The sequence below is a fragment of the Macaca nemestrina genome, chromosome 18 (assembly GCF_043159975.1).
Source record: "Macaca nemestrina isolate mMacNem1 chromosome 18, mMacNem.hap1, whole genome shotgun sequence".
Taxonomy (NCBI): Eukaryota; Metazoa; Chordata; class Mammalia; order Primates; family Cercopithecidae; genus Macaca; species Macaca nemestrina.
In genome coordinates this window covers 1574595-1601298 of record NC_092142.1, presented here as the reverse complement: position 1 = coordinate 1601298, position 26704 = coordinate 1574595, and the positions used below count along the sequence as shown (strand labels likewise).

At 63.6% G+C, this 26704-nt stretch overlaps 1 protein-coding gene across 4 annotated transcripts in view; it reads right to left on the bottom strand.

Moving 5' to 3' along the window:
• Positions 1-26704, bottom strand: part of LOC105485869 (calcium voltage-gated channel subunit alpha1 H) — a 67073-nt gene that overhangs the window by 10115 nt on the left and 30254 nt on the right. For 3 of the 4 annotated variants that reach the window (XM_071083836.1, XM_071083837.1, XM_071083838.1), the window contains exons 3-23: positions 16790-16902; positions 16278-16411; positions 15820-15917; positions 13105-13264; positions 10886-11201; positions 10649-10741; positions 9021-9810; positions 7005-7447; positions 6497-6648; positions 5439-5624; positions 4618-4735; positions 4305-4460; positions 3838-3928; positions 3478-3686; positions 2289-2669; positions 1544-1644; positions 1195-1318; positions 1038-1106; positions 724-908; positions 396-522; positions 106-231 (exon numbers count right to left, since the gene is read on the bottom strand). In XM_071083836.1, coding sequence (XP_070939937.1) covers positions 106-231; positions 396-522; positions 724-908; positions 1038-1106; positions 1195-1318; positions 1544-1644; positions 2289-2669; positions 3478-3686; positions 3838-3928; positions 4305-4460; positions 4618-4735; positions 5439-5624; positions 6497-6648; positions 7005-7447; positions 9021-9810; positions 10649-10741; positions 10886-11201; positions 13105-13264; positions 15820-15917; positions 16278-16411; positions 16790-16902 — 4172 coding nt within the window. The remainder of the gene's footprint in view (positions 1-105; positions 232-395; positions 523-723; positions 909-1037; positions 1107-1194; positions 1319-1543; positions 1645-2288; positions 2670-3477; positions 3687-3837; positions 3929-4304; positions 4461-4617; positions 4736-5438; positions 5625-6496; positions 6649-7004; positions 7448-9020; positions 9811-10648; positions 10742-10885; positions 11202-13104; positions 13265-15819; positions 15918-16277; positions 16412-16789; positions 16903-26704) is intronic. The other variant, XM_071083839.1, reaches the window with a different exon arrangement.

Sequence of the window (26704 nt, the reverse complement as noted above, 5' to 3'; positions counted from 1 at the left end):
GGCCAGAGCCAGGGTCCCTGAGGAGGGCTGGAGCTGGGGTCGCTGGCCCTCTCGCTCCAGGGGGTCCTGGAGACCCCCCCCCGCCTCCTGCCGCCGCCTGCCCACCTGGCCCAGGTTGTCGAAGTTGTACTTGCGCCTCACCCAGCGGTAGTGGGCGGCCCGGCACTGCGCCTTGGTGGAGATGTTCCTGGTGTCGCCGCCCTCGCAGTAGTAGAACTTCCCTTTGAAGAGCTGACGGGTGCGGCGGTCACCGCGGAGGGCCCGGCCTGTGCCCCACCCCACAGAGGGCCTCCTGGGGCGCGAGTGAGGCCTGAGCTGTCCCTCCCCGTCCCACAACAGTGCTGCTGGGAGCCACACTGGGAAGACAGACCCTGGGGCACGTGGGGGCCACACACCTGCACACCCAAGATGCCAAAAATGATGAAGAAGGCGCAGCAGATGAGGACGATGTTCCCGATGGGCCTGAGTGACGAGATCAGCGTCTCCACCACCAGCTTGAGGCCCGGGGCCCGGCTGATGACCCTGGAAGAGAGTGAAGGATACACTGCGGTCATCCATGGCAGCAGCTGCCAGGCGCTGGCACAGCTTGGCAAAGGCCCCAAGGTGGGGCTGACTGGGCAGCCTGCGAACAGCCCAGGACTGCGAGAGCAGTGATGGATAGTGGCGTTGGGGGACTGTGCTTCCGGGTTGCCCCAGGAGCCCAGGGGTGCCCCTGGTCCCCACCTCAGAGGCCGCAAGGTCCGCAGCAGACGCAGCACGCGCAGAACGCCCAGGATCTTGGCGCCACCAGCCGAGGCCATGGCCACGACAATGTCGACCAGGGACACCAGCACCAGCAGCCCGTCCAGCAGGTTCCAGCTGCTCTGAAGGTAGGCGTGCTCGCCCGAAAGCAGCCCCAGGGCCACCACCTGGGGAGGGCCAATGGCACTGATCTCAGGCTCAGGCCTGGGGGATCTGGGAAGCTGGCACGCAACCGGTGGGGATGAGGGCAGAATGGGGGCCTGGGAACGAGGGGCAGTCCCCGGGCCCTGCGGTACCTTCACCATCATCTCCGCCACGAAGATGGCCGTGAAGATGTAATTGGAGACGCTGAGGAAGGCCCGCTCCTGCCGGGAGAGGACGGTGGGGGCTGTGTCCACTCCGTCCCTCCCTGGGGGTCGCGGTGGCCTGGGACGATGGGGTTGGCCGACTCACGGTGCTGCTGGGGTCAATGTCAGGCCTCTCCAGGGCGATGGTGACGCAGTTGAGGAAGATGAAGACGAGGACCACGTGATCAAACATCTTGTGCGTGATGATCTTCTGGCAGGAGACGCGGAACCTGGGTGGGCGGGAGCGGGTGAGAGGCGGGCACAGACAGCGCAGTGGATGGGGGTCGCAGGACAGCCCTGGCCAGGTCTCCACTTCAGCCCGGGTCCCTGTGGTCTGAGAAGGGGGGCCCACCCAGAAATATCCTCCAAGTGCCAGCCCCGCCCAGTGGGGACCTGGGGGCGGGGGTCCCGTGGGCTGGCACGAGCCATGTAGCCTCCTGACCCGGCCTCCTCACCGGTTCTGTGGGGAGAAGAGGTAGAGGGCCCAGGCCTCCCGGCTCCGGCACCACTGGGGCTTGTAGGGCTCCAGAACTTTGTGCAGGCGGAAGCAGCAGCTCTGGGGGATGAGAAGTCGGGTTCTCAGAGCCCTGTGCCTGCCTGCCTGGCCCCCCACCAGGGCCCTCTGCACTCAGCTCGGCCACTCCTCCCAGCCCTCCTCCCGGCACCTTCTCAGCCTTGTCTATCCTCATTCCTCACCCACTGGCCTCTGGGCTCTGGCTTTCTGGCCTCTGGGGCCCGTAGCACAGAACCGCCTCCTTCCCTACCCTGGGGATGGCAGAGTGACCCATGCTGGGAGTCCACGGGGCCAGGTAAGTGGGTGCTCTTGGGCCCCTGGCTCTGGCTCTGGCTCTGAGGAGTGGTCCTTGACCCACAGGAGCCTGAGAGTCTAGTGGATGCCTGGCCCTGCCTCGGCAGCAGCTCTCAGCCAGTGGCTGACCCACGGTGCAGGGTGCAGCCCCCGTATGCAGGCTGTACATGGATCATCTAGGACACGGCCCCCAGACGGCAGGGACTCTGGGATCGGCTGTGGCTGAATCCCTGAATGCTGCTGGATTCCTCCCTGGCCCGGCCTGCTTCTCTCCCCTTCTGAACCTCCCCAGTTAACACCATGCTCTGAATCCCACCTCAAATCCCACTTCAGGGAACCTGCCCCAGACAGAGGGAGGCGAGACGGCTGTGGGCCCAGGGCCACGCACTCACATCCTCCAAGTCGTCGTCAAGCTCGGCCGCATCCTCCCGGTGGCTGTCGACGCGTAGGAAGAACTCGCTGGGCAGGGCCACCATCTGCCCGTTGCAGTCGCGACACTTGGTGGGTGGGTGGGGGGCCGGCCGGAGGGGCCGTGGGTCCAGGGACTCGGCCCGCCGCAGTGGGGTGGCACGGGGCCCCGGCGTGGCCCTGCCGTCCTCGGCTTCGTCGTCAGTACTGCCCTTGCCCTCGCCGGACAGCAAGGACTCACGTTCCCCGCACTGGCTGCGGCGCTTGAGGCTGGGGGCACGGCCCAGGCTGCTCCAGCTGGAACGCCGGCTGCTCCAGGCACCATTGGGGCCCCAGGGGGCGCAGGGAGAACTTCGGAGGTTGGCCTGGGGGGTGGCGGGAGTCAGTGGCCTGACGGCATCACTATTAACACCAACTGTTGGCATTTATGGAGCACCTACTGTGTGCAAACCATACGTGGATCATTTCACACATAGCCCTGCCAGGGAAGCACGGTGGAGGCTGCGATTTTAGGGGCCCACCGAGCCAACCATAGGCACAGCTCATGAGGGTCAAGGTGCCCGCCTTGCGGGGGTGAGGCCCTGGGCTCTGCTGGGTCAGGGGCCAGAACCAGTGCAGGACCAGACAAAGCGCGGGTGGCCCCAGCATCCCCAGGAGCTGGGCCTGTGGCTCAGCCTCACATCTGCCCCGCTTCCTCCCCTGCTAGGGCGTCTGCCTCACTCCCGTGCTCCGTGACTGTTGCAGGTGGTACTGCCTGGAGTTCGTTTCAAAACTGCTCCCCTCCAGTTCCCCGGACCCAGAGAGATGCCCTGGCTGTAAAGGGAATCGGGCTGCTTCTCGTGGCAGCGGAACCCCCGCCTGGCCTGCCGTCTGTTTCCCGGGCACGCTTCTGCCCCCAGCTGCCTTGGGTCTTCCCGTGCTGTGCGCTGTGCACTCTGCTAGACCGTTGGCTGCACAGAGGTTCCACGCCTGCCCCTTCACACCGGCCTCGCGGAACAGCAGCCCCGGCTTCCGTTTACAGAAACCAGAGCACTCTTTCCCAGTCTCTGCACAGGGTTGGGACTTTATGGGCATGTGGGGAGGGACCCTCACTCGTGTTTGGGGAAGGCCATAAGGAGCCAGGTGGGGAAAACCTGAAGGGGCCTAAGGGCTGCGGCAGGAGATGGTCCCTACCGGAGGCTTCTGGTCTCCCAGGGGCGGGTCTCCGGAGCTGCTGCTGCCACGCCGAGAGTCTGGGAGGCTGGGGGCTGCGTCCAGGTATGGTGAGCTCTTGGGAGTAGGCATGGGTGTGGCCGCTGTGCACATGATGAGGGGAGGGGACAGGCTGCCTCGTCCCTCCAGGTGCCCGTTGGGGGTCACGGCCAGGGAGCACATCTTCAGCTCTGCGCAACAGAGGGAGGAACAGGCCCCTAAAGCTGCCAGGCTCCCAGGATCAGGAATCCTCCCACCTAGGACTTGCCCTTGGGGGCCCTGCCCAGCCAGCCCGGCGTACTCCACCCACCAGAACCCGGACCACCCACCGACCACACGCACCTGTGGTCTGGAGCTCTCTGAGCTTGTGGAAATCCTCCTCGAAGTGGACCGATGTCTTGTCCTCGTCCGTGTCGGATCTGTTGGCATCACCCTGTACCCCGCAAAACACAAGGCAGGGATGAGGGCCCTGTGAGTGGTGGCCCCTCATGCCAGATGGAAGGCTGGGCTGGCCTGGGAGGTGGGTGTAGACAGGAGGACCCAGAGGATGATCTCACTGCCAAGGTCGGGGCAGGTAGGTGAGGAATCTGCCTCTCCAGACCAATCCCTGCCCACCCCGCTGGGCTCCTGGCCTCCCCGCTCCTTCTGGAAGGCCCCCTCCTCGTGGAAGCCAGTTTCCCTTCTCTATCCCTCACCTCCTGGCAGGCCCCCCACACCCCTCCCCTCGACCTAAAGCCCTTTTTGCTTCTCATCGCCCTCCTCCTGGCAGCCACCCCTTCTCCTGGAAGCCGCTCTCCCTGCCTCCTCACCTCCGCCTGAAAGCCCTCCACAAGGATGGCCACCAGCAGGTTGAAGAGCACGTAGTTGCCGAAGGTCATGAGGGCCACGAAGTAGAGGGCGGCCCAGGAGGAGGTGGAGGCCATGCCGTTGTACAGCACCACGTTCCAGTCCTCCTGGGTCAGGATCTGGGGGACAGCAGGGAGACCGGGATGGTCAGCCCAGCCCCAAAATGCCAGCAAGTCCTTGGGATGGAGGCAGCTCTGGGCACGCAGCACGGCACATCCACCTCTCTGGGGACCAGACTGGGCAGCCAGCACTGCTGCGGGCACCCCTGGGCACTACCTGGAACACGGTGACGATGGCCCACAGCAGGGAGTCAAAGTTCTTTCTGTCGGGCACGGTGTCTCCGGTGTCTGTCTTCAGGCTGAACTTGCAACCGAAAAGGTGCATGCCCAGGATGCTGGGGGCGGGGACAGGGGCGTGTTGAGGGTGGAAGCAGGGGTGTGCTGAGGGGAAGAAGGTGGGGGAGGGGAGAAGAGTGGAAGGAAGGAGGGGCAGGGCTGGCTCTGGCCATCTGGGCTCTCCTGGCCCCCCACCCTCCCTGGGCGCCCAAGCTCTCTGGCTTACAAGGGACTTCCTACCCCCACAACTCAGTAATGTCCATTCTACAGGCGTGAGGACCAAGACCAGAGGTGGAACAAACACGGGGAGACCACTCTGGCTTCGGGCGGCAACCGGGACCTGGGAGACCTGCCTCATTCAGCCCCTCTGGACTGTGAGAACCCCGCCTGCCTGGCTTCTTACCCTCCAGCTGACCCTGACCCTGAGCTCCAGGCTAGACTGGCACCCAGCGGGCACTCAGAACAACCCAGTTGGAGCCTGGTGCCCATCCCCACCCCCAGCACTCTACCCTTATTTCAGTAAGTCCCCAGCTTGTCCACCTGGCAACCCATCTCTGAACCCTGCCATCTCACTCCCTCCATGTCTAGTGCGTGGCACACAGTAGGTGCCCCATCAGTGCTTCTCGAATGAAGGCAGCGGAGGTCGAGTGTCTGCAGATGCCCTGGGGCTGGTGGTGGGAGGGCTCCTTCTGTTTGGGGGCGCCCCGGGCCTGTGCTCCTGGCTGCCCTGGGGTGAGACGCTGGGCGGGCTGGGGGGCCCACCTGAAGATGAAAATGAAGAGCATGAGCAGCGTGCAGAAGGTGGCCACGTTGTCCATGGTCTTCACCAGTACCACAAGCTGGCGCCGCAGCGCTGGCAGGAAGCGCACCAGCTTCAGCACACGCAGCAGCCGGAAGGTGCGCAGCACAGACAGACCGCCGTCCGCCTGCCCCACGATCTCCCAGACGCTGCGGATGGGTGGGGGCGACGGTCAGCGGGGCCATGGTCCCCGACCCCAGCCCTCCTCCTGCTGGAAGCAGGATTAACAGCCAGGGAGCCACAGTGGCCCGTGTGCTGCATCCCACAGACGGGAGCAGGTCTGGCTGCATCGAGGGGCATGAGCAGCTGCGGACGCACCTCAAAAGCCTCTTGACCTGCTGACAGCCCCAGCGGCTGTCTGGCCCCCCGCACCCCCGGGAAAGCAGAAGCCTGGCTCTGGTCAGGTCGAGGAAGCCCCTTCACCAAGGACGCTCTCCTGTCCCGGGACTTCCACAGCCAACCTGGCTTGTCCGTTCCGCTCACCCACTCCCTGCCCCGGGGTGTGAGACCCCTCACCCCTCTCTACTCTCAAGGGATGAGCTTCCTTCTAGGGGAAGATGGGCGGCGTTTCCCCTCAAATTTTCCCAATCCTTTCTGGTTTAATTTTGTTGCAGCAAATGCTCCCCCAGCAGCAAACATGATTCAGCCTTTTAAGCTAGTCTTTCTCGCTGGGTCTGGCCCCAAACAGCTCAGCCCTGAGGCCACTGCACACCTGCATTGTTCCTGCAGGGAACAGCTCTTCTAGTTTCCAGAAACATCCTTCTGAGATGCAGCTGACCTAATAGGTGTGCACCTAGTAGTGCCTGCAGGGAAGCATAGGGTCTGGGGAGGGGACTCTGCCCAGGACAATCCCATGGGGCACTGGGGACACCAAGCACCTGCTTCCCACAGCTTGTCATAAAGAGCTGTGCCGCTGCCGGCACTTCCTCCTGTGCTCAGGGTTTTGCTCTGCAGGTGGATTCTTTGCCGGACAGTGGAGCTTCCCGGGCCCCTCCGGCCTGGGGAGCGGGTGGAGACCCACCTGATGACCACGATGATGCCGTCGAAGATGTTGTACGGGTTCCGGATGTAACCCAGAGGGCCACAGGCCAGCAGTTTCAACAACATCTCCAAGGCGAACATGCTGGTGAACACAACGTTGCTGATCTCCAGGGCGTGAGTCAGTTCCTCGGGCTGCAAGCAGAGGTGAGGACAATCAGGCGACCCCATCCATGGCTCCCAACCCTCCTCAGCACTTATCTAGGAGCAGGTTTGGCTGCATCAAGACCCAAGGGATCGGGAGGGCTGCAGCAGCATCTCAGCAGCCTAATCAATTGCCATCTAGAGAGGAGGCCAGGACCCCAAGGAGGCTCCCTCCAGCAGAGGCTCAGCATACCTAGTCTCCTTTCCTCACCATCCCCGGCTTTCTGGGGCCCTGCCTGACTGTCCTACCATCAGGTCAGGCACTGGGGCTGCTGGAAGCTTCTTGAGACTCCCCAGGCCCTGCAAGCATGACGGGGAGCCAGCCCCGTGACCAGGCCAGCCCGCACCTGCTCATGGTACTCCACGCCCATGCTCAGCGTGTTGACGAGAATGGCCATCATGATGCCGCGGCTGAAGTACTTGCTGTCCACGATGCGGCGCAGCTTGCCGCTGAAGGTAGCCCAGAGGTGGCCCAGTCTGCCTGGCTCGCCCGGGGCTGCCATCTGCTGTGCCCGCCGCCGGGGGCTGCCTGGGCCTGGTGTGTCCGTCGCAGGGGGTGGTTGCATGGGATCCCGGCGGTCACCGTGCTGGACGTCCTGCGTGAATTCGTAGATGCCACGGCCATCTGAGTCTCCACTCTCTGAGCCACTGAGCTCCCCCTCCGGGTCCTCCAGGGCATGGGTGCAGTATGGGCAGCTCTTCAGCTCACAGGTCAGCGTGCCTGCTGGGGGGCTGGGCAGGGGGCAGGGCACGCTGAGGCCTGACAGATGGCCAGGGGCCTGGCCCAGTCCTGTGGGAGAGGGCACAGACAAGGGCAGGCCCACTCAGTGGTGCTGCCACAGGGGCCCGGGAACCCACACACACACGAGCAGCAGGGTGAACGTGTCCCCCACAAAAAGATCCATCCAGAGTCCAACCTCCAGAACCTGCAAATGCACTTCACAGAAAGTAGGATCTCTGCAGGTGTCATGAGTCAAAATGAAGAATGAGGAATGAGGCTATCCTGGAGTAGGGAAGGCCCTGAGCCACGACTGTTCCAATAAGAAGAAAACAAACAGCCACGTGAATACAGACAGAGACCGCAGGGACGTGTCGACAAGCCGGGGATTGGCAAAACCAGAACATAGGAGAGGTGAGGAGAGGTCTCCCCCAGAGCCTCCAGAGAAAGAACCCTGCAACACCCGGATTTTGGACCACCAGCCTCCACTGCTGAGAGTGAGTTTCCACTGTTCCAAGCCCACTAGTTCGTGGTGACAGCAGCCTCAGACATCAGAAAAGCCATACATTCGGGCACATACTGGGCACATTCACACACACACCTGGGCACACAGGCCCAACCCCCACAGCCGCATTCCTGCTCACCTACTGGGGCAGGGACACACTTAGGTGCAGAGACGTTTGCCTGCCTTAGGCTGTGCCATCTGCAGACATGTAACACCAGCCACTTCCCAGCAGCCACAGCACACAGCGAAGTTAGCTACGGGATTCTATTGGACTCCACGCAAGCAAACCACGATCACTCCAACACGAAACTGACATAAAAATGACCAGCCAGCCGTCCTGTCATGTTTTCACGCTGTCTTTGGAACCCGTGTGCCTCTTACGATGCACAGTGGCTGGACTCCCACAGTTCAAGGGCTAGAAGCACGTGCCCCTGACACTGTTGCCTGCATGCCCTGGGTACCGGTGCATGAGGGCACACAGCATCCTGGTACCCTCAGTTGCACCCATCCCGGCCACGGGGGACACACCCCTGCCTGTGTCTCTACATCTGTGTCCGGAACCAGGAGGGACCCCCAAGCCTGTGTGGAACCTACCATCTGGGGGTCCTGGTCTCCCATTCACCTGGTCAACGGAGGCCCAGGCCCCGGGTAGGAGAACCCTGCACCAGCCTCTCTCTTCCTGACTGGCTGACTGTGACGGTACCTCCCCCCCACTCCCCCGCTCGGTGTCCCCACCTAGAAGGGGGGCCAGCCTCAATGGCCACGAAGGGCGCCGCAAGTCCTCCAGGGAAGTGTCCAGTCTGTGGACACAAGCATGTGGTCCCTCTCGGAGCCGGGCAGGGGCAACGGATGCTGGCCCAGGAGGCTCTGACAGACCTTGTCAGGTTCAGAATCCCACCTCCGTGGCCACCACGCCTGCTGTGAGATGTGGGCCACGGGGGGCTTGCTTTGGCACTGACGGGGGCAGGACCTCCCTCTTTTCCCTTCTTATGGGTTCCAGAGGCGTGGATGGTCTGTTCCACAAATCAAAGCTGGGCTCATGAGAGTGCTTAGACTGGGGGCAGGAATGACACACTGGAGACCCTGCCCGCCCTGCCTAGGTCCCACCGCCTCCTCCATGGGGTGGGGCTGGGTCCTCACCATGCTCCCCGACCACATGCTGGATCTTCTCGTAGGGATCGGGGCTATTCAAGCTCAAGGGGCTGTGCCCCCCAGTGCCTGGAGGCCCACTGGCCCACTTCCCCTTGGGTCCGGGGCTGGTGCTGCCTCTGCCGCTGCCCATCCCTGAGGACAGGATGGTGGGGTAGTTCATGGTGCCCAGCCCCGTGGCCAGTTTGAGGCTGGCGGCAGCGGTGGCGGCGGCACGTGCCACCTGGGCCCTCTCCTGCGGCCCCTCTATGTGGCAGTCGGCATGATAGATGCTGTGCACAGACTCTGCGTCGGGTGCTCTGCTGCCTGGGGAGGGTGGAGAGGGGGGCGCGCCGGCCCGCACCACCCTGGTGTCGCAGGCGCCTGGCTCAGGGCCGGGCCTGCGGGGGCTGCTGTGGCTGAAATGGTAGTGGTGGTGGTGGTGGTGGTGATGGTGGTAGACCAGGTGGTGCACCGAGGCTGTGTGCCTGCCCGCCCGGCGCTGGCGGTGCCCGGGACCCTGGCCTTGCACAGCGCTAGGGTCCACCTTCTTGCGCCAGCGGCTCTGCCAGCGGGCACAGAGGCGCAAGCCGCGCCGCTTGACCTTGCGGAATATGTGACCCACATACTTCAGCAGCTCTTCGTAGCAGCTGCCAGGCTCGGAGAAGCTGGCCAGTGTGCTGTCGCTGGATAGGTGGCGCGCCCGCTGCTCCCGCATCAGCTGGCTCTCTCGCTGCTTTGTCTCTGAGAACTGCGTGGCAATCACCACCAGGCACAGGTTGATCATGAAGAAGGAGCCCACCTGTGACGGGGGCGGGCAGGTGGGTGGCAGTGAGTGAGTGAGTCTCTGATTCGCCACTGAGCCCCACTGCGCGCCGCCTATTCGAGTGGGGGCCACGCCATAAGCACAGTGGGTGGGGTGCCCTGCTATGGGCAGGTTACTGCGGTGTTCACTGCTGAGCCCCTACGTCTGCGGCAGGCGGCACAGTAGCTGTTCTATGCCTATTTAGATGAAAGACCTGGAACCCTCTTTCCCGTCTCTCCATGTGGCTCAGCCCCTCCTTTGCCTGCAGGTCTGCCCTTGAGATGACCCTCTCAACGGTGGCCTCTCTCCCCTCCCCAGCACCCCAGGTGTTTCCTCCTTAGCACCGGCCAGTGTGCAGCAAATCTCTGCTCGCTCTCCTCGCTTGCTCTCTGAGAACAAGCTGGGGATGTCTGTCTGCTTCTGTTACCTGCTGGGTCCTTGCAGGGTGGCTCTACGTACACCCAGCACCCCACAGATGTCTGCGGCCTGATTAGCCCAACTCTGCTGGGACCCCATGGGGCCTGTGAGAGGACCAGGTGAGGAGCACACCTGGGGCCACACGCGCTGTGGAAAGCTGCGCTGGGAGGCTGTGTACTCTCCAGAGGTGTTCCTGGCTTTTCAGCCCTGAGCCAGCACCCACAGGCCTGGGCCCTGTCTAGGTGGTGGCATGGCCTCTTGAGGTCCCCAACCGCATCTCCCCACCCCCGCAAGCTCTGCCTCCCTCCCTTCAACTGGAGGCCAGACAGAAGCCCCTGTGACCACCCAGGTACCCCACCCCACCTCCAGCCAGCTAACACCAGGGCCCATCGTGGCGACCGCTGCCGCCCACACTCACGATGATGAGCAAGATGAAATAGATGAAATTGTAGAACGAGTGGGCGTCCATGACGTAGTACATGATGTCCACCCAGCCTTCCAGCGTGATCACCTGGGGGGGCGGTGGCTGGACTTGGGCCCGCACGACCCCTCCTCCTCCCCCCCCGTGCCCCCTGGGGTCTCGGCTGGGGGGCGAGTCCTGCACCCGCTCCCCTGCCGTGCCCCGGGGTCCCCGTCCCACCTTCTTGCCGCCCACCTGGAAGATGGCGATCCAGGCGTAGCCAATGTTGTCGAAGTTGATGGCACCGTTGTGGGGGTTGGAGTCGCCCGAGCGGCACACGTTGTAGTACTGGTTCCAGTTGATGCAGGCGTTGCGCGTGGCGCCCACCCCCTCGGCCTGGGGCTGCACGTAGGCCTCCCAGCCCAGCGTGCAGGGCACGCGCAGCTCGCGGCGGCTGGGGATGTGCGAGCACTTCTGCATGCCGTTGTCTCGGCGCGAGGAGCAGATGAACGGGTTCTCCTCGCCCTCCTCCGTCTGGTAGTACGGCCGCAGGAAGGTCAGGTTGTTGTTTCTGGGGACGGCCACAACCAGGGCCAAGAGGTACAATCAGGGTCAGGGACGGTCAGGGTCGGGGGCATGATCAGGGTCAGGACCAGTGGACCAATCGTGGTTAGGGAGGCACACTTAGGGTCAGGGGGCGTGATAGGACCTGGGGTCACGACCAGGATCAGGGGACACAGCGAGAACCAGAGTCAAGGACACAGCGGTGCTGCAGAAACCACACCCTCCTCAGCCCCAATCCACAGAGAGATAAAGACACAAAGGAACAGGGATAGACAGAGAAATCGACAAAGAACAGCAGAGAAACAGGGAGGATGACCCAGGAGCCAGAAACCCAGGCTCAGACCTCAGCTCCTCCTGGAAGGGTATGAGGGGGGAGGGGCAAGGGACTAGGAGAGGGAACCCTGGGGTGAGGGAGGGGAGGCAGCCCTGGGGTGAGGGCTGAGGAAATCCTGGGCTGAGGGATGAGGGGAGGGGACCCCAAAGCAGGAGTGGAGAAATCCCAGGACAGGCGCTGAGGGGACCCTGGGGCATGGGCTGAGGGGCTCCTGGGGTGAGGGGAGGTGACTGCAGGACAACGGCTGAGAGAACCCTGAGGTGAGGAGAGGCGATCCCAGAGTAAGGGATGAGAGGACCCCGGGGTGAGGGCTGAGGGGAGACCCCAAGGTGAGGGCTGAGGGGAGACCCCGGGGTGAGAGCTGAGGAGAGACCGCAGGGTAAAGGCTGAGAGGAGAGCCCGGGGTCAGGGAGGAGAGACCGCAGGGTGAGGGCTAAGGGGAGACCCCGGGGAGAGGGCTGAGGGGAGACCCCGGGGAGAGGGCTGAGGGGAGACCCCGGGGAGAGGGCTGAGGGGAGACCCCGGGGAGAGGGCTGAGGGGAGACCCCGGGGAGAGGGCTGAGGGGACCCCGAGGTGAGGGCTGAGGACTGAGGGGAGACCATAAGGTGAGACCCCGAGGTGAGGGCTGAAGGGACCCCGGGGTGAGGGCTGAGGGGAGACCCCGGGGTGAGGGCTGAGGGGACCCCGGGGTGAGGGCTGAGGGGACCCCGGGGTGAGGGCTGAGGGGAGACCCCGGGGTGAGGGCTGAGGGGACCCCGGGGTGAGGGCTGAGGGCTGAGGGGACCCCAGGGTGAGGGCTGAGGGGACCCCGGGGTGAGGGCAGAGGGGACCCCGGGGTGAGGGCTGAGGGGACCACGGGGTGAGGGGACCCCGGGGTGAGGGCTGAGGGGAGACCCCGGGGTGAGGGCTGAGGGGACCCCAGGGTGAGGGCTGAGGGCTGAGGGGACCCCAGGGTGAGGGCTGAGGGGACCCCGGGGTGAGGGCAGAGGGGACCCCGGGGTGAGGGCTGAGGGGACCACGGGGTGAGGGGTGAGGGAACTTGGGGGTGAGGAGAGGGGACGGAGTGTGGGGACTAACGTGTCCTGCGGGCTGAGAAAAAGCGGCACTGGGGGCGGGGCCTATGCTGCGGTTCCGAGGGGCAAGCGACTGCATGTGGGTGGAGCCATGTGAGGCAGGAACTTGACTGCATGGTGGGCGGAGCTATGTGGGGCAGTGCCATGTGGGGCGGTGACAGACCGCATGTGGGCGGAGCCAAGATGGGGGTGGGGCGGTGCAGGTGACTGCATGGTGGGCGGAGACTATATCGTGGGCAGAACCATGGGGGGGGGCGGGAGGGACGGACGACTGCATGGTGGGCGGAGTCATGATGGGGGTAGTGGGGCATGGGGGAGGGTGCAGGAGGAACAGGTGACTGCATGGTGAGCAGAGTCATGACGAAGGTGGGTGTGGAGGGCGGGTGACTGCATGATGGGCAGAGCCACGTGGGGCGGTAACTGTGTTGGGTGGAGCCACATGGTGTGTTATATGCATGGTGGGCGGGGCCTCACAGGGGTCAAAGGGGTGGGGTCTGGGTACCTGACAAAGGCACTGTCCAGGAAGCAGCGGTTCCGCAGGAGGCCAGCCCAGAGCTGGACGCCAACGATGCCGAAAATGAAGAAGACGAAGAAGCAGAGCAGAAGGACGTTCCCGAGCATGGGCAGCGTGTCCAGCAGCAGAGTGACCAGGATTCGCATGCCTGTGGGCAGCAGGTCCAGGATTGGCACTCCTAAGCCCTGCAGGAGCGTCCTTGGGGCTACAGCCCCTCCTGGGTCCGCTGAGCCCCATCCACTGTTCACAGCAGGTGTCCACGCCCACCGCACACTGACTCAGGCCACCCCCTGGTGACTTTCCTGCACCCCTAGGGTGATCGGGGCTCCCCTCCTACCACCGCCAGCCTCCAGGGACACTGACACCCATCCACAGGTGTGCCAGGTCTCCACCTCCAACCATACCAGGATGGCAGGTCTGCTGCTTTTGGAGGGCTGCGGTGTGGAGGGGTGGGAGCGGAGGCAGGGGACTGCCCGCGGCAGGTCTGACCATGCGGTATCTCAGGGGCTCAGGATGATCAGGTGGAGCTTAGTGGTGCTCAAGGCTTGTCCAGCTGCACCCTGAAGTCGCCATCGAGGCAGCAGCGGCCTCAGGAGCCCCAGAACCTCAGGTGGTTGGCTGCCTCCGGGGGTCTCTGCAGCAGGTCTGGGATCCTGAAACCTTTCTGATGCCCAGTGAGAATCCTGCCAGAGCAGAGCCCCACCTCAGAGAGGCTGCTGGAGGCGGTGGGGAGGACAGACAGTGGCTTTTCAAGAGGTACCACTGAAGCCATCGGTCCTGGGTGCTATGAGCTATGTGAACTCCAGATTAATCCAGCAAGGGGGTCAGCCAAGCCCCATGCGCCCCTTGCTCCATCCTGGGCCTGCTCCCCCAAGACGTTCTTTTCCCCAAATTTAAGCAAAGGCCAGGCTGAGGCTGCAGGCAGAGCCCTGGGCCAGGAGCCTGGGGACGCTAAGGTCTCACCCAGCACCCAGGGGTATCAATGGCAAAATGGGCCCCTCAGGTCATGGGGTGAGTCAGAGCCAGGAGGGGCACTGAAGTGTCAAAAGAGCCGACAGGAGCAGACAATCGGTGAGCGCTGCCCTGGCCAGACCGCACTGCCTCAAAGATCACAGATGATCCAAGGGTCAGACTGGACCCCAGGCCAACAGAATGGGATGCAGCCCTGAACGTGCCCTTATTATCAGGAACGTTATTATGCAATCTGGAAGAGTTCCCTAATTCCCTCGAGACAGGAGCAGGTCCCCAGGAGGCCAGGCTGCTGGCGACAATTAGGGCCACTCTGGGAATTTAACCTGAAAAATAAACATCTGTGGAATTCCAGGGGGCTGTGTATGCTGGGTTACTTCATGCTCCAACAGGTGGGGCCAGGCCGGTGTGCAGACTGAGCATACAGTGGGTGCCGGACAAAGGGCCAAGAGCCACACGTGCGTCCACTCACCGCAGGCTCAGCCACCCTTGGGGTCATGGCTACCCCTGTATGCCACTATTCCAGGAGAAACTGAGGTTCAGGCTCTGTTAATCAGTGTCACACAGTATTCAAGCCCTATCTGAGCCGCACAGTTGAGCCAAGGCAGGCAGGGGGAAGGCAGGCTCGGGGACCGGCGGCTCGGGGATAAGTTGCACCTGCCTTTTGGGAAGCTAGAGGCTCCAGGGGAAGGAGTGCCTAGCCCTGGGGATCTGTGACTTTGGGGGGTTGCTGCAGGTCAAGCCCTGAGTGCCAAGGCCACCAGGACCCTGGTTAGGTAGCCAGAAAGATTGTGTTATACCAGCATGTGCACACATGGGGCCACTCCTACACACAGCGTGCACTCGGGGCCTCTTACGGCCTCGTGGGAGCTGCACCCACCCCCAGGAGCCAGAGCAACTGAATGTAGCCGAGGGCTTTAAAGAACGATCCCACCCCATCCCCTGACGCAGGTGGGTGGCCCTTGGCCCGGGTTTGACCGGATCTTTCCCAAACAAGCAGGCATGGGACTTCGCGGGAAGCTTTTCCTCTGCCTCCCCTCATCCCCAGTGCACAGCAGACACACAGCAGCTCCTCTCCACCAGGCCCCCTCCTCACGCCTGCTGGCCAAGTCCTGAAGGGTTTCCAGCCTTCCTTCTAGAAAATCAGCTGCTCAGCAGGGGACATGGAGGCCCAGCCCTGGCCAGCCAGCTTCCCCCCTCTTCCCTTGGGTGGGGCTCCTGGCAGGAGGGTGGGGGCCAGAAGCAGTGGCGGGTAGGGAGGGTGAGCTGTCCTCAGGACAGGTGTCAGGCTCTCCCCTCGCCTGTGTGGGAGTGAAGGGGGTGCTGCACAGAGCCCCCAGCTGAACTGAGCTGCACTCATAAGGGTGTCTCCACCAGCCATGAGCCACACTAGGATGCGCCAGACAGCAAATCCACCAGGGATCTGCTTGGCCCCCAGCCTTGCCCCAGATGCCATGCAGAGGAGGAACCCGAGGTTGTCACTCGGCCATGTGGAAGCCAGGGATCCTGTGAATGTTGATTGCCCACCACACCCCAGCTTGATTATCCCCAGACCTGCAGGGCCCACGGATAGTGGCAGGGGCCCCCCCAGTGCTGGGGTCCCGGCTGGGGCCTGAGTGCCTGGGAACCTTCACCTCCCAGTCCTGTGCTCCTGTGAGCCCTTCTGAGGGCTCTGCAGGGCTGGCGGACACGCAAGTCTGTTGGTCTCAAGCCCAGGTGGGGCTGGTCACTTACTCGGCACGCGATTGATGGCACGGAGGGGCCGCAGCACCCGCACGGTCCTGATAGCCGAGAGGCTCACGTTGTGTCCATCCAACGAGTACTCCATCATGCTGGGGGTGGGGCCGAGAGGGAGCAGCTCAGCGAGGGGCCCAGGCGGCCAGGGGTGGGGTTGGGTACAGAGCAAGGCGGGCAGGCACAGAGTCGGCCAGCCCGGCACCCGGAGGGCCTTGAATCGGCCAGGATAGGCCCCAAGGTAGCAGGAGCACGACTCTTGGTCACACCAGGCGGCCACTTCCCTCACCTGTGCCCAGGAAGGAGGATCTCCGGAGTCCCAGACAGGGTCCCTGGTTCTACCTGGATCCCTCCAGAACACACCTCCCATCTTTCTTTACAGGTGGGACACAAGGATCCCTGTGGGGTGGGGCGGGGCCCCTCTGCCAGCGCTGTGGCCTCTCCGAGGCGGGGCCTACCCCGCCACGACGATGAAGAAATCCAGCCTGTTCCACGTGTCACCCAGGTAACACTTCTGCCCGAACAGCCCCAAGGCCACCATCTTGATGACCATCTCCACCGCGAAAAAGGCGAAAATGAAGGCGTCAAAGGCCTGCGGGAGGAGAAATCAGGAGAACCCATGGAAGGGCTCGGCTCAGCTCAGCCCACTCCCCTCAAGCCTGAGCCCCGCCCCAGCCTGAGCCCCGCCCCCACCCGACGCCCCGCCCCGAACCTCACCCGCTCCCAGCCCCGCCCCAGCCTGAGCCCCGCCCCCACCCGACGCCCCGCTCCTAACCTCACACGCTCCCAGCCCCGCCCCAGCCTGAGCCCCGCCCCCACGCCCCGCCCCGCCTTCAACCTCACTCCACCCCCAACCCCTGCCACACCCCCGCCCCACCCGACGCCCCGTCCCACCTTGAACCTCACCTCGCCCTAGCCCCGCCCCACCCCGAACCACGCCCCCGCCCCACCCCCGAGCCACGCCCCTCACCTCCAGGATGTTGCAGCGCTCGGACCCGCACTCGACGTCCTCACAGGGCCGGAACATGCCCAGGGTCACGCAGTTGAGCATGATCACCAGCATGCTCACGTGCTCGAACCACGTGTCGCCGCGGGTTAAGGAGCACGCCGGCGCAGCCCGGGACCCGCCCCCACGGGGCCCTCCAAGTGTCCACCCGGTCGCCTGGTGCCCCGCCATGGGTGTGCACGCGTGGGGGCGTCCAGGATGGGGACCTGCAGGGCCCACGGACAGTCCTGAAAGCAGCCACCAGGTGGCGCCGGGAGCCTGCGCCTGGCCGGGCTGGGCGCCGTGGGGGTCGCTGTCCCAGGCCCGGCCCCCAGGCCCCCGGCGTTGGCTCATTAAGAAAGCGGGGTGCAGGAGCCCTCGGGGGGCTGGCCGCGTCAGGATTGAGGCCCCACTGAGGACCACTCAGACTCCCAGAGCCTAGCTGCCCACGTGGGGCCCAGGCTGCCTAGGGCTCCCTTGCTGGGGGGCTGCAGGCAGGGCGCCCTGCGCAACTGGGAGGGCCCCAGGGGATGTCCGGGTACAGCCATGTGACCCACCGGGACAGGACTCCCCGTCCCACCCTCCAGGCCTGGGCGGCAGCACACTTGGGGCAGGCTTTCCGGGCCCTCTGTCCCAGGGCTGCAGGGCCCCACTCTGACCAGGGAACCAGAGGAAGGAGGGAGGGGCAATCCGGTGATGACTGTGGACCTGGAGCGACCTTCCTTAAGGTAGACAGAAGTCGGCATTTGGAAAACGCCAACTTGTCAGCAAACAGCCTCGGGAAGTCCCCCAGCTCTGCCAGCCCCTGCGGTCCCTAACACGTGGGAACTGAGGAGGGGATGGAGCTGGGCATCCACTCACAGCTAGTTCGGGGGCAGCCTGGTGGCCGTCCCCACCCTTGGCTCTGGACTTGGGCCTGTGCTTGACTCTCAGTGGCCGCCCTTCCTGGCACCCACCTCGCGCAGACCACAGGCCTCAGCGCCCAGGGCTCCCCCTCACCCCTGGCAGGATGATGGTAGCAGCAGCCGCGCCCCCCTGCCCAACACGGGCCATGCTCACTACAGCGGAGGTCCCGGGTGCTGCGTGCAGCACTGAGGTCAGGGTCTGAGTGTCTGAAACTCTCAGGGATGACAGCAAGGGCAGCTGCCACAGTAGGAGGGGAAGAGGCTCGGTGATGAGGACCTTCCCTGCCTTTGCCTGTCAGTCCAGCCTGGAGCCCCCCCTCAGGGACCCCAGCAGCCCATCCCGGAACCCTCCCTCCCACAAAGCCAGGGCCCCAGCCTCCTGGCAGGTCAGCATTTGATGCCAGTGCCATGGCTACCAGGCCACCAATGTAATTACGCATTCCCGCCAAGAGGGCAGTAATTACACTTAATGGGTTCAGCAGTAACAGACCCTCAGCTGTAACACGACTACAAGAAGCTGAAATCAGCCTCCCGCCAAGGCAGCTGGCATGCTGGCACGGCCACGCCGTTGTCCCGTAGGTGGGCGAGGCCACAGCACGCACTGCCGCCTACCGGTGACGCACCCAGTGCAAGCCCAGCGGCCAGTGTGTGAGCGCGCTCACAGCAAGCCTCGGAACACGGTCCTTGCTGGACGAGGTGGGGGTGGAGTTTGCGTGACTTGCTCAAGGTGGTGGGGGCAGGAGCGGAGGCCCCGCTGTGGAAGCCGTGCCAGGCCCCTTGGCCTCTCCCGGCCTCCTGACCTAATGCCAGTGCAAGGGAACGATGGTGGATGGCGGCTCTGCCCCCCGCCTCGGGCACCTTTGTCCCCTAACTGCTGCAAATAGCACCTTTCTGCGGGGCTGGCTGGGGACTGTCTTTGTGCATCTCTATGAGGGCCGTCATTTCCCGGGGGGAGGGATTTTCTTAGATCAACGGAACAGGCTGGCGGGGAGGAGCTCAAAGGCACCCAGCCAGGACAGGACACAGCAGAGGCAGGTGTGGGGAATGCTGCTCCCTGACCTGAGCCCCCACCGCACTCCACCCCAGCCTGGCTGAGCCACGGGTCTTGTAGGTGGCACTGCCTCTCCCTGGGCACAGGGCATCCCAGGCCTCAGTTTACCCATCTACCCAATGGGGGTGGTGAGACTGTCCCATGGGTGCCTGAGGCCGCCTCTCTGTCCCCTCCCTCCACACTCTCCTTCAAGTTGGGCCCCCAACCAGCACACACACATTCCACTATGAAAGCAGGCAGTTTCCAGCCACCCCTGGCAGTTCCTGCCACCCCAGCCAGCTCAGGACTTAGAGCTAAAGGTACGGCATGGCCTCCCCAGCACTGAGGGGAATGCTGACTTCTGGACCCGGCCCAGACCCTGAGGCTGAGAGGCCAATGGGGACAGAAGGGAAGGGGCCAGCACCTCTGACCAGCCATCTCTAGGCCTGTCCGGCCAGCAGAGTAGAGTGGATGGTGTCGGAGCCCAGGGCCAGTCAGTGCCAGTCACCACGAGAGCTGTCCCCATGGCACAGAGGGGCTGGCAGGGGTGGGTGGAACCCAGTGCTTAGTCACTCCGCAAAGACGGCCGGCTACAGGTCTCCTACCTGGACACCTTTGCCCCTTCTACCATGCCACTGAGACCCACCCCAAGCCTCTGTGACTGGCTGTGAAGGAAGCCAGAAGGGGGCCTGGGTGCCCCTACCCGACCTCTCAGACCATCTGGTTTAGTGGGGGATGGGACTGTCTTTTCCAGGCAGGGGTGTGGCTCCAGTGAGCCCCTCCCATCCAGGCGCATGTCCCCCCCAAAATCACACACACAGCTGAAGACCTTAGAGGGACAAGGCTGGGCCTGCAGGCACCCCAACTGCAGATGGCCTCCTGAGCTATGCCCGGCGACAATGGCAACCCCCAATCTCGGGGACCCACGGTGCTACACAGGTGCTGGCTCGCAGAGCCCCCGAGCGTGCCTGAGGCCACACAGCCAGGCCGGCCTCCCGGCTCGCAGCTTTTGGGTCTGCAGGGCCCCTACCCAGCGTAGATCCTCTGCCTCCCCTTCCCCCAGCACCCACCCTGAAATTAGCCCCACAATCCCAGAGAGCTCCTCCAACGGCAAGGATCCCACCCCTGTACCTGTGGTGCAACTCTGGGGGGAATGATGGTGTAGCAGGGTCCAGGGGGGCCCCAAGGAGGCCTCTCACAACAGAGGAGGTGACAGGCAGGCATGTTGGGCACCTCCCAACCGGGTCACACCCCAGCCACCAGCCCTCCCTGCCCTGGAGAGGGACTGCCAGATGTACCAGGTCCCAGTGCCCCCTGGAGCTTTGCCTAGAGAGGGGAGCAGCCAGTCCATGTCCCACGTCCCTTATAGGCCAGCAGGGGCTCGGGCAGCTCCGGGCGGAGCAGGCTGGCCCTCATGTGTCACGCCGTCCCGGCCACACTTCTGTGGCCAGCTGAGGACACGCAGTATCTGCCGGCTGCCTCGCACGGAGCCCGGTGACTTCCAGGGCCTTAATTACACAGATGGATTTTCTGGGTTTTAATTAAAAATTCTTTTAGGTTTCAAATCAACTTCTACAAATTAGAATCAATGTCCACTGCGGGCTGGAGGAAGGCGGGCCAGCGCTGCCGGGAGCAGCCCTGGGACGGGGCCTGGTGGCTGCAGGGCGACGGAACGGTCAGGGAACCCAGCCAGGGAAGGGCCGGGCAGCCAAGGGCAGCAGCACAGTGAGACGGTCTCAGCTACGGGGTCTCCCTCAGGCAGGGAGCAGACCCTGAGGCCCGGCCAGCGGCAACGCACCCACCAACCCTTGCTCCTTCATCTCCCCGGGCTAAGCCCCAGGACCTCAGTGACTCTCCTCTTTCCTGACAGACCAAGGCTGGGGGGGAACACAGGGGCCTTCTCCAGCCCCTGGAGTCTGGCCTGGGTGACACGTTCCCCAGGCGGCCCCCGCTGGGCTGGGCTCACTTGCCCCACAATGCAGGCCAGAGGCTCATAAAGGAGAAATCCCCCCAGAGAGGCTTGAACAGGGGAACAGGGCTGAAGACCCCCTCGGCGGTGGGGTCCTGAGGAATGACCCCTCAAGCACACAACCCATCCTGTCCCTCAGTCCCACTCTCTAAATTAATCAGTGCTCCCCGGCTGGGCACGGTGGTTCACACCCGTAATTCCAGCACTTTGGGAGGCTGAGGCAGGAGGATCACTTGAACTCAGGAGTCCGAGACCAGCCTGGACAATGTAGTGAGACCTCACCGCTACAAAAATATGTAACAAAAAAATTAGCTGAGTGTGGTGTCAGCTACTCGGGAGGCTGAGGTGGAAGGATTGCCTGACCCCAGGAAGTGGAAGCTGCAGTGAGCCACGATCACGCCACTGCACTCCAGGCTGGGAGACGGAGCAAGACCCCATGCCAAAAAAAAAAAAAAAAAGGATACTCTTCAGGGCACCTGCCAGGTCCAGCAGACCCTGGCCACCTCCCCTTCCTCAGGCCTCCAGGCCTGTGCACTTCTGAGGGGCTGGGCAGGTGTGAAGCCCCCTTCCTATTCCTGCAGCCCTGCCTGGGGCCAGGCCTCCCCAGCTGGCACCCACAAAGAAAACCAGTCCTGCCCAGGACGCTTCAGGGACACCAGCTCCTCCGTCTCTGGGAGACGAACTGCTTTTCCTCACCCCCACAGGCTTCCTGTTGCAGACCGCTGCTTCCCTCAGGACCCTGGAACAAAGATGGCCCCCCAGCCTCCTTTCTGTGGTGCTAAGTGCTCCCCTTCCCGCACGGGCACCACCTGTGGCCACGGCGGCCCACACCAAGGTCCACAGGACCCACTCCGCTCTCAGGACCTGGGGGGCCCTCCGAGGAGCCCAGCTCCAGCACACCCCCAATGCCAGCCTCTGGTGGGTCAGGAGGCATGGACGCAGGGCGGGCAGTGCTGCGGCGGCTGCTGTCCGTGGTGCTGAAGCGGCCGCCTCGCCTGGGCCTGTCCTGGGTGTACCCGAGCTGGGAGGGCTGGGGTTAGGTGTGGGGGCCAGGAAGTGGCCTCCTGGCCAGAAACACACAGCTTCACTGGAGCTGCTCCACTGATCCCCGCTTTCTCCTCCGCGGGGAGTCGAGGAGGAAAAAGACTCCCAAACTGTTCTTCCCAGCTTAAAAGTGCACAGCTCCGAAGGTGCCGTTTTCTCCCGGCCCCTGGGCGTGGGCGTGGGCAGCCCCAGAAGTACTGCCTGTTATGTGGGGGACAGCAAGGCCTGCATTCCCCGCTGCTGGGTGAGGGGGAGTGTCTGGGAGTGGGGGGAACCCTGGCAGCTGCTATCTCTGCGCCGAAGATGCTGGAGACCTGGGATTCTTGGGGGCCAGGAGCCAGTCTCAGGGCCACTCAGCAAAGGTCGGGGCTGCCAGACCCCCAAACATTGCCAGCTGAGCCCTGAGGTGCCGTGGGACCCCTCTCCCCAGAGCCAGCAGTCTCCAAGGTCCCAGGTCGGGACAGGGGGTCCTCAGAAGCCCACGTACTGTGGGACCAGCATGGCTCAAAGGGTGGTCCTGGACCACCCCAACCCGAAACATCAGCTAACATCAGCTCCCAGGCTTGCCCAGACCTGCTGGCTCAGGTATCCTGGGGCCAGGGCCTCCCTGCCCCTGCCCCGTGACTAATCCTCAAGCCAGGGCCGTGGGGCAAGAACCTGACCCCAATTCTACCTCCACCTGCACCTCCCCCTTTCTAAGCCTCAGTGTCCCCATCTGTACAAACGGGCTATTTCATCTTTCTGGCACTGACAGGTTTTATGCAGACCCTCCTGCAAAACAAGATCCTCCTGCAAAACAAGACCCTCCATCTACCCTCCGGACACGGCTGGGCCCTGCTCCTGCTGGCTCTGGAGGACACGTTTTCACCACACCAAGGCCTCCACGTTAGCCGGAGCAAGGTCAGGACAGACGTTTCTACAGTGGGATGGAGGCGGGGCTGTGTGTCCCTCCTCAAGAGATGGTTAAGGCATCAAAGACATGGGCCAGCCTCAGCTCCTCAGACCATGGGGGAGTGCCAGCCCAGCGAAAGGTTGGACGTCTCCAGGTGCAGCTGCCGCCTGGTCCCTCCTCTATGGTCAGAGTGGCCCCCAAGCAAGGCTGTGGCTTCCAGGGATCCCAGTGGGGCTCCGTGCTGGGCTGCATCCTGACATCAGTGCGGGGGCCGCAGGGCTCTGCAGCTGGGAGGATCGGGAGGCTGAGCCGCTCCCTCCCCGCACGCTGTCCCCAGAGCAATCTGCTCAGCCAGCTGAGCCCCATTAGGCCAAATCCGCAACAGCTGGGCACCAGCGGCCCGCGCCAGGGGCAGGGGTGTGGGCGGGGAAGGCACCCAGAGCAAGAAGGGGAAGCCCACGGTGAGGTGGGCCACAGCCCCCCCCTCAGGACCCCACGCCCCGCAGGGCACAGACTGCAGCTGGGCTCACAGGCAGCCAGGACTCTCAGCCACATGCTCCCCTCTCTGCACCCATCCCTGGCTGGGCAAACCCTCCCTGCCCTGGGCAGAAGATGCCAAGGCTGAGGCCGCTCCCTCCCTGCCCGCTCTGCCCATGGCCCCACGCAGCGCTGGCTGCCTCCTCCCCTCCCGGCCCTCATTCTCATGAGCGCTCGACCTTACTTTTCCCATTTGTTTAAGGAGAAGCCCTTTGTCTACTCATGGGGGAAGCCCATTCCCGCAAGAGCCATCAGCCTGCAGTGTGGAGGGGACGGTCGCGTGCTCTGAGGGACTCCGTCCCCTTTGCTGCAGGGGAAGCAACAGCTTCGATTCCACATCAAGAGACCCAGGAGGGGCTGGGCCAGCCGCAGACCCTGGGAGTCAGTGAGTGGCATAGGAGATCCCCAGGAACCGGCTGCCTGGTCAGAACGAAACGACGCATTTTCCACCTTCAGAGAGCCTCGACCCTCCGGCCCTGTGTCTGTGTCCACCCCCGCTCAGAACCGCGGCAGCTCCAAAGGACCCTCGAGGCCACGGGGGTGGAACCGACCGCCCTGAAGTCTGCCGGCCACAGTGGTGGTCATGGCCCTGAGAGCCAGGGTGCACTGCTTGTATCGACAAGAGCTGGAAGAGCAGAATGTCTCCACTGACACGGCATGTTCACCCGGCCAGGAAGCGTTACCTGGCCACCCGAAAGGTGGCAGTGGTGCCGTGGGCATCAGGACCGAGCCAGGTCCAAGGTACACAGGGCAGGAGGAGTGAGTCACGGAGGGCACGTGACCCCATTCACGACAGAAGCCGCAGTGCAGGCCACCTCGAGGAGCGTGTGTGTGCACACGTGTGTGCAGAGACACAGAGAACTTCTCAGGGAATCGCTGGAGGATGAGAACACCATGGGGAGGGACAAGACGAGGGCAGACTCCACAGTGACCCTTTGACATTCACCCCCACGCCACGGCATCGTCTGGCTTTCTGCACGGCGAATCAAGGCCCCGCGTGTGCAATTACAGAAACGAAATGTCCAGGAGTCCCGGCCTGTGCAGTCACAGCAGGGTGGGCCTGGCCTTCCGGGATCCCTGGGCCCAGCTTCTGAACAGCCCTGCTGGGACACCCCGAGGGAGCCGTGCATTTTTATTCAAAACACCGTGAAGGAGACCCCATTGAGCAGCCCCGGGAGGACCAGTGTGGTACACCCTGGCCCCCCACACACCCCACCTCCAGCCCCTACGCACGCCGACCGGCTACTCACCTGCCATGGACCCCTGTGCCCTACTAGCCTTTTTGGTTTTTTTGAGATGGAGTCTGTGTTTGTTCCCCAGGCTGGAGTGCAGTGGCACGATCTTGGCTCACTGCAAGCTCCGCCTCCCGGGTTCACACCATTCTCCTGCCTCAGCCTCCCGAGTGGCTGGGACTACAGGTACCCGCCACCACGCCCAGATAACTTTTTATATTTTTAGTAGAGACAGAGTTTCGCTGTGTGAGCCAGGATGGTCACAATCTCCTGACCTCGTGATGCGCCCGCCTCGGCCTCCCAAAGTGCTGGGATTACAGGCGTGAGCCACCGTGCCCGGCCCCACTAGGCTTTCTGAGCATCTCCGGGGTTCCCCAGAAGGGCAGACTTAGGGGAGGCGTCTGCAGATGGCTGGGTCCACGTGGGAGTCTGGCTGCTGCTGGCAGGACCCACAGACAGCATCCAGGAGTCCAGCTCCCACCCAGGGCGTGTCTAATCCTGCTCCAGATAACCAGTGGGTGAGGCCATGAAGGCCAATCCTGCCTACTCCAGGGACAAGGGAAACAGCCACTCACGACAGACGGGCCCACGCATGTCCGCGGCAGCACTGACCCTGACAGCCTGCGATGGAAACAGCCCGGTGTCCAACAGACCCATGAATGGACAGAACGCAGTCTGGCCACAGGGCGGAGTATTACCCAACCATGAAAAAGAAGGAAGCTTGACACGCCACGACGCGGGTGAACCCGGGGACGTGATGCCAGGAGGAGCTGGGCACAGAAGGACCACATGTTACACGGAAAGTCCCGCACAGGCAAACCCAGAGACAAAGCAAGGTAGAGACCGCCAGGGCTGGGCAGCGAGGGCTGACGGGGACGCGGTTTCCCTCTGGGGCGAGGGAAGCTTTCCGGAACTAGGCAGAGGTGATGGTTCAACAATGCGAAGGTCGCTGACCGTGCGCTTTAAAATGTTAATTCCTTAAAATCAGCTGATTGTCAAATAAATAAGTAAATAAAACGCCAACCCCGTGAAATAAAACGGCCAACCCCGTGGTACACGAACCTCACTTCAGACATCACCACAGCCTGCGTTTCCAGCTTTCCCTCTAAATGGCAGCTTCGCTGGAGCCCTGTGCTTGTCTGCAGCCGCCACTCAGCGCCCTTCGGACCGGGAATTGAGACCCGGCACCTGGGAAGACAGGGTGTGGTAGGGGGCATCTCCTCCTCCTGCCCCGTGGCTTCCACTATCGCTGGGCAGAAGGCCCCCACACGCCCTGGGCCCACCCGGCCACGTGACGACTCCTGGTGCCCCCCAGCGCCTTGAGACCTGCCTTCCACCAGGGGGTCCGGATGCCCACGAGAGGGCAAGGGCGCTCGGAGACTCATGCGGCATCTGTGCCTCCTCCCAGGCTCACAGAGGATGAGGCTGAGGGCCGGGAGACGAGCAGCCCCTGGCAGCAGGTGAGGAGCCCTCCCCATGCATGTCCCTCGAAGGCAGGACAGCCGCTGTGCGCAGGTGCCCAGGCCAAGCCGCCTGGAGTTCTCTGGGGCTGGGGGCCCCATTCACCGGAGCCTCGGTCCCACACTTGCCGGCCTCCACAGTTCAGCCTCTGCTTCAGGCAGTAAGGCCCAAAGCTGTCAAGGACTCAGTGGGCTGGAGCCTTGGCCAGGGTCTGCTCCCTGATCTCAGGGCTCTCGGAGGGGCCCTGTGCATGCGGCAGGCTGGACCTGACCGTTCCTGAAGCGCCGGAAGCCTCCGTGGGCAGAAGTGACGCCCTGGAGTCTGGCCTACATCCTGTGGAGTGGGCTGGTGTCCCATCTCCCCTACCAGCTCCACCTAGGCCTGAGGGGCCAGGCACAGCCCAGCTGGCCTTGACTCTTCTGGTCCCTGGCGTCCGATAAAGACTGGAGCAGCCGCAGCCGCCCAGGCAGACACCCCTTCCCCAGGCGGCACGGACACGGCTCCAGAGTACCGGAGGTTAATTAACCTATCCAGGAGGGAATTAATTAATTCAGCCTCCCTCTGCAGTGAGGACATTCTGGAGCCAGATGTTGGCAGACTCTGGAGTCTCCCAGCAGCTGGGATGGGACAGACCCCACTGGGGGAGCAACACACCAGGTCACGTGCACACCCGTGTACACACATGTGCTCTCACACGCTCCCCCCAGGACCGCCCCCCAGCCTCACAGGGGAGACGACAGAAAATACATGAAACCTGCAGGACAGGACGGTGCCCAGGGAGCTCCAGAGCCTGCCCTGAGCGCAGCGCCTCCGCCGGACCCGTGACCCCA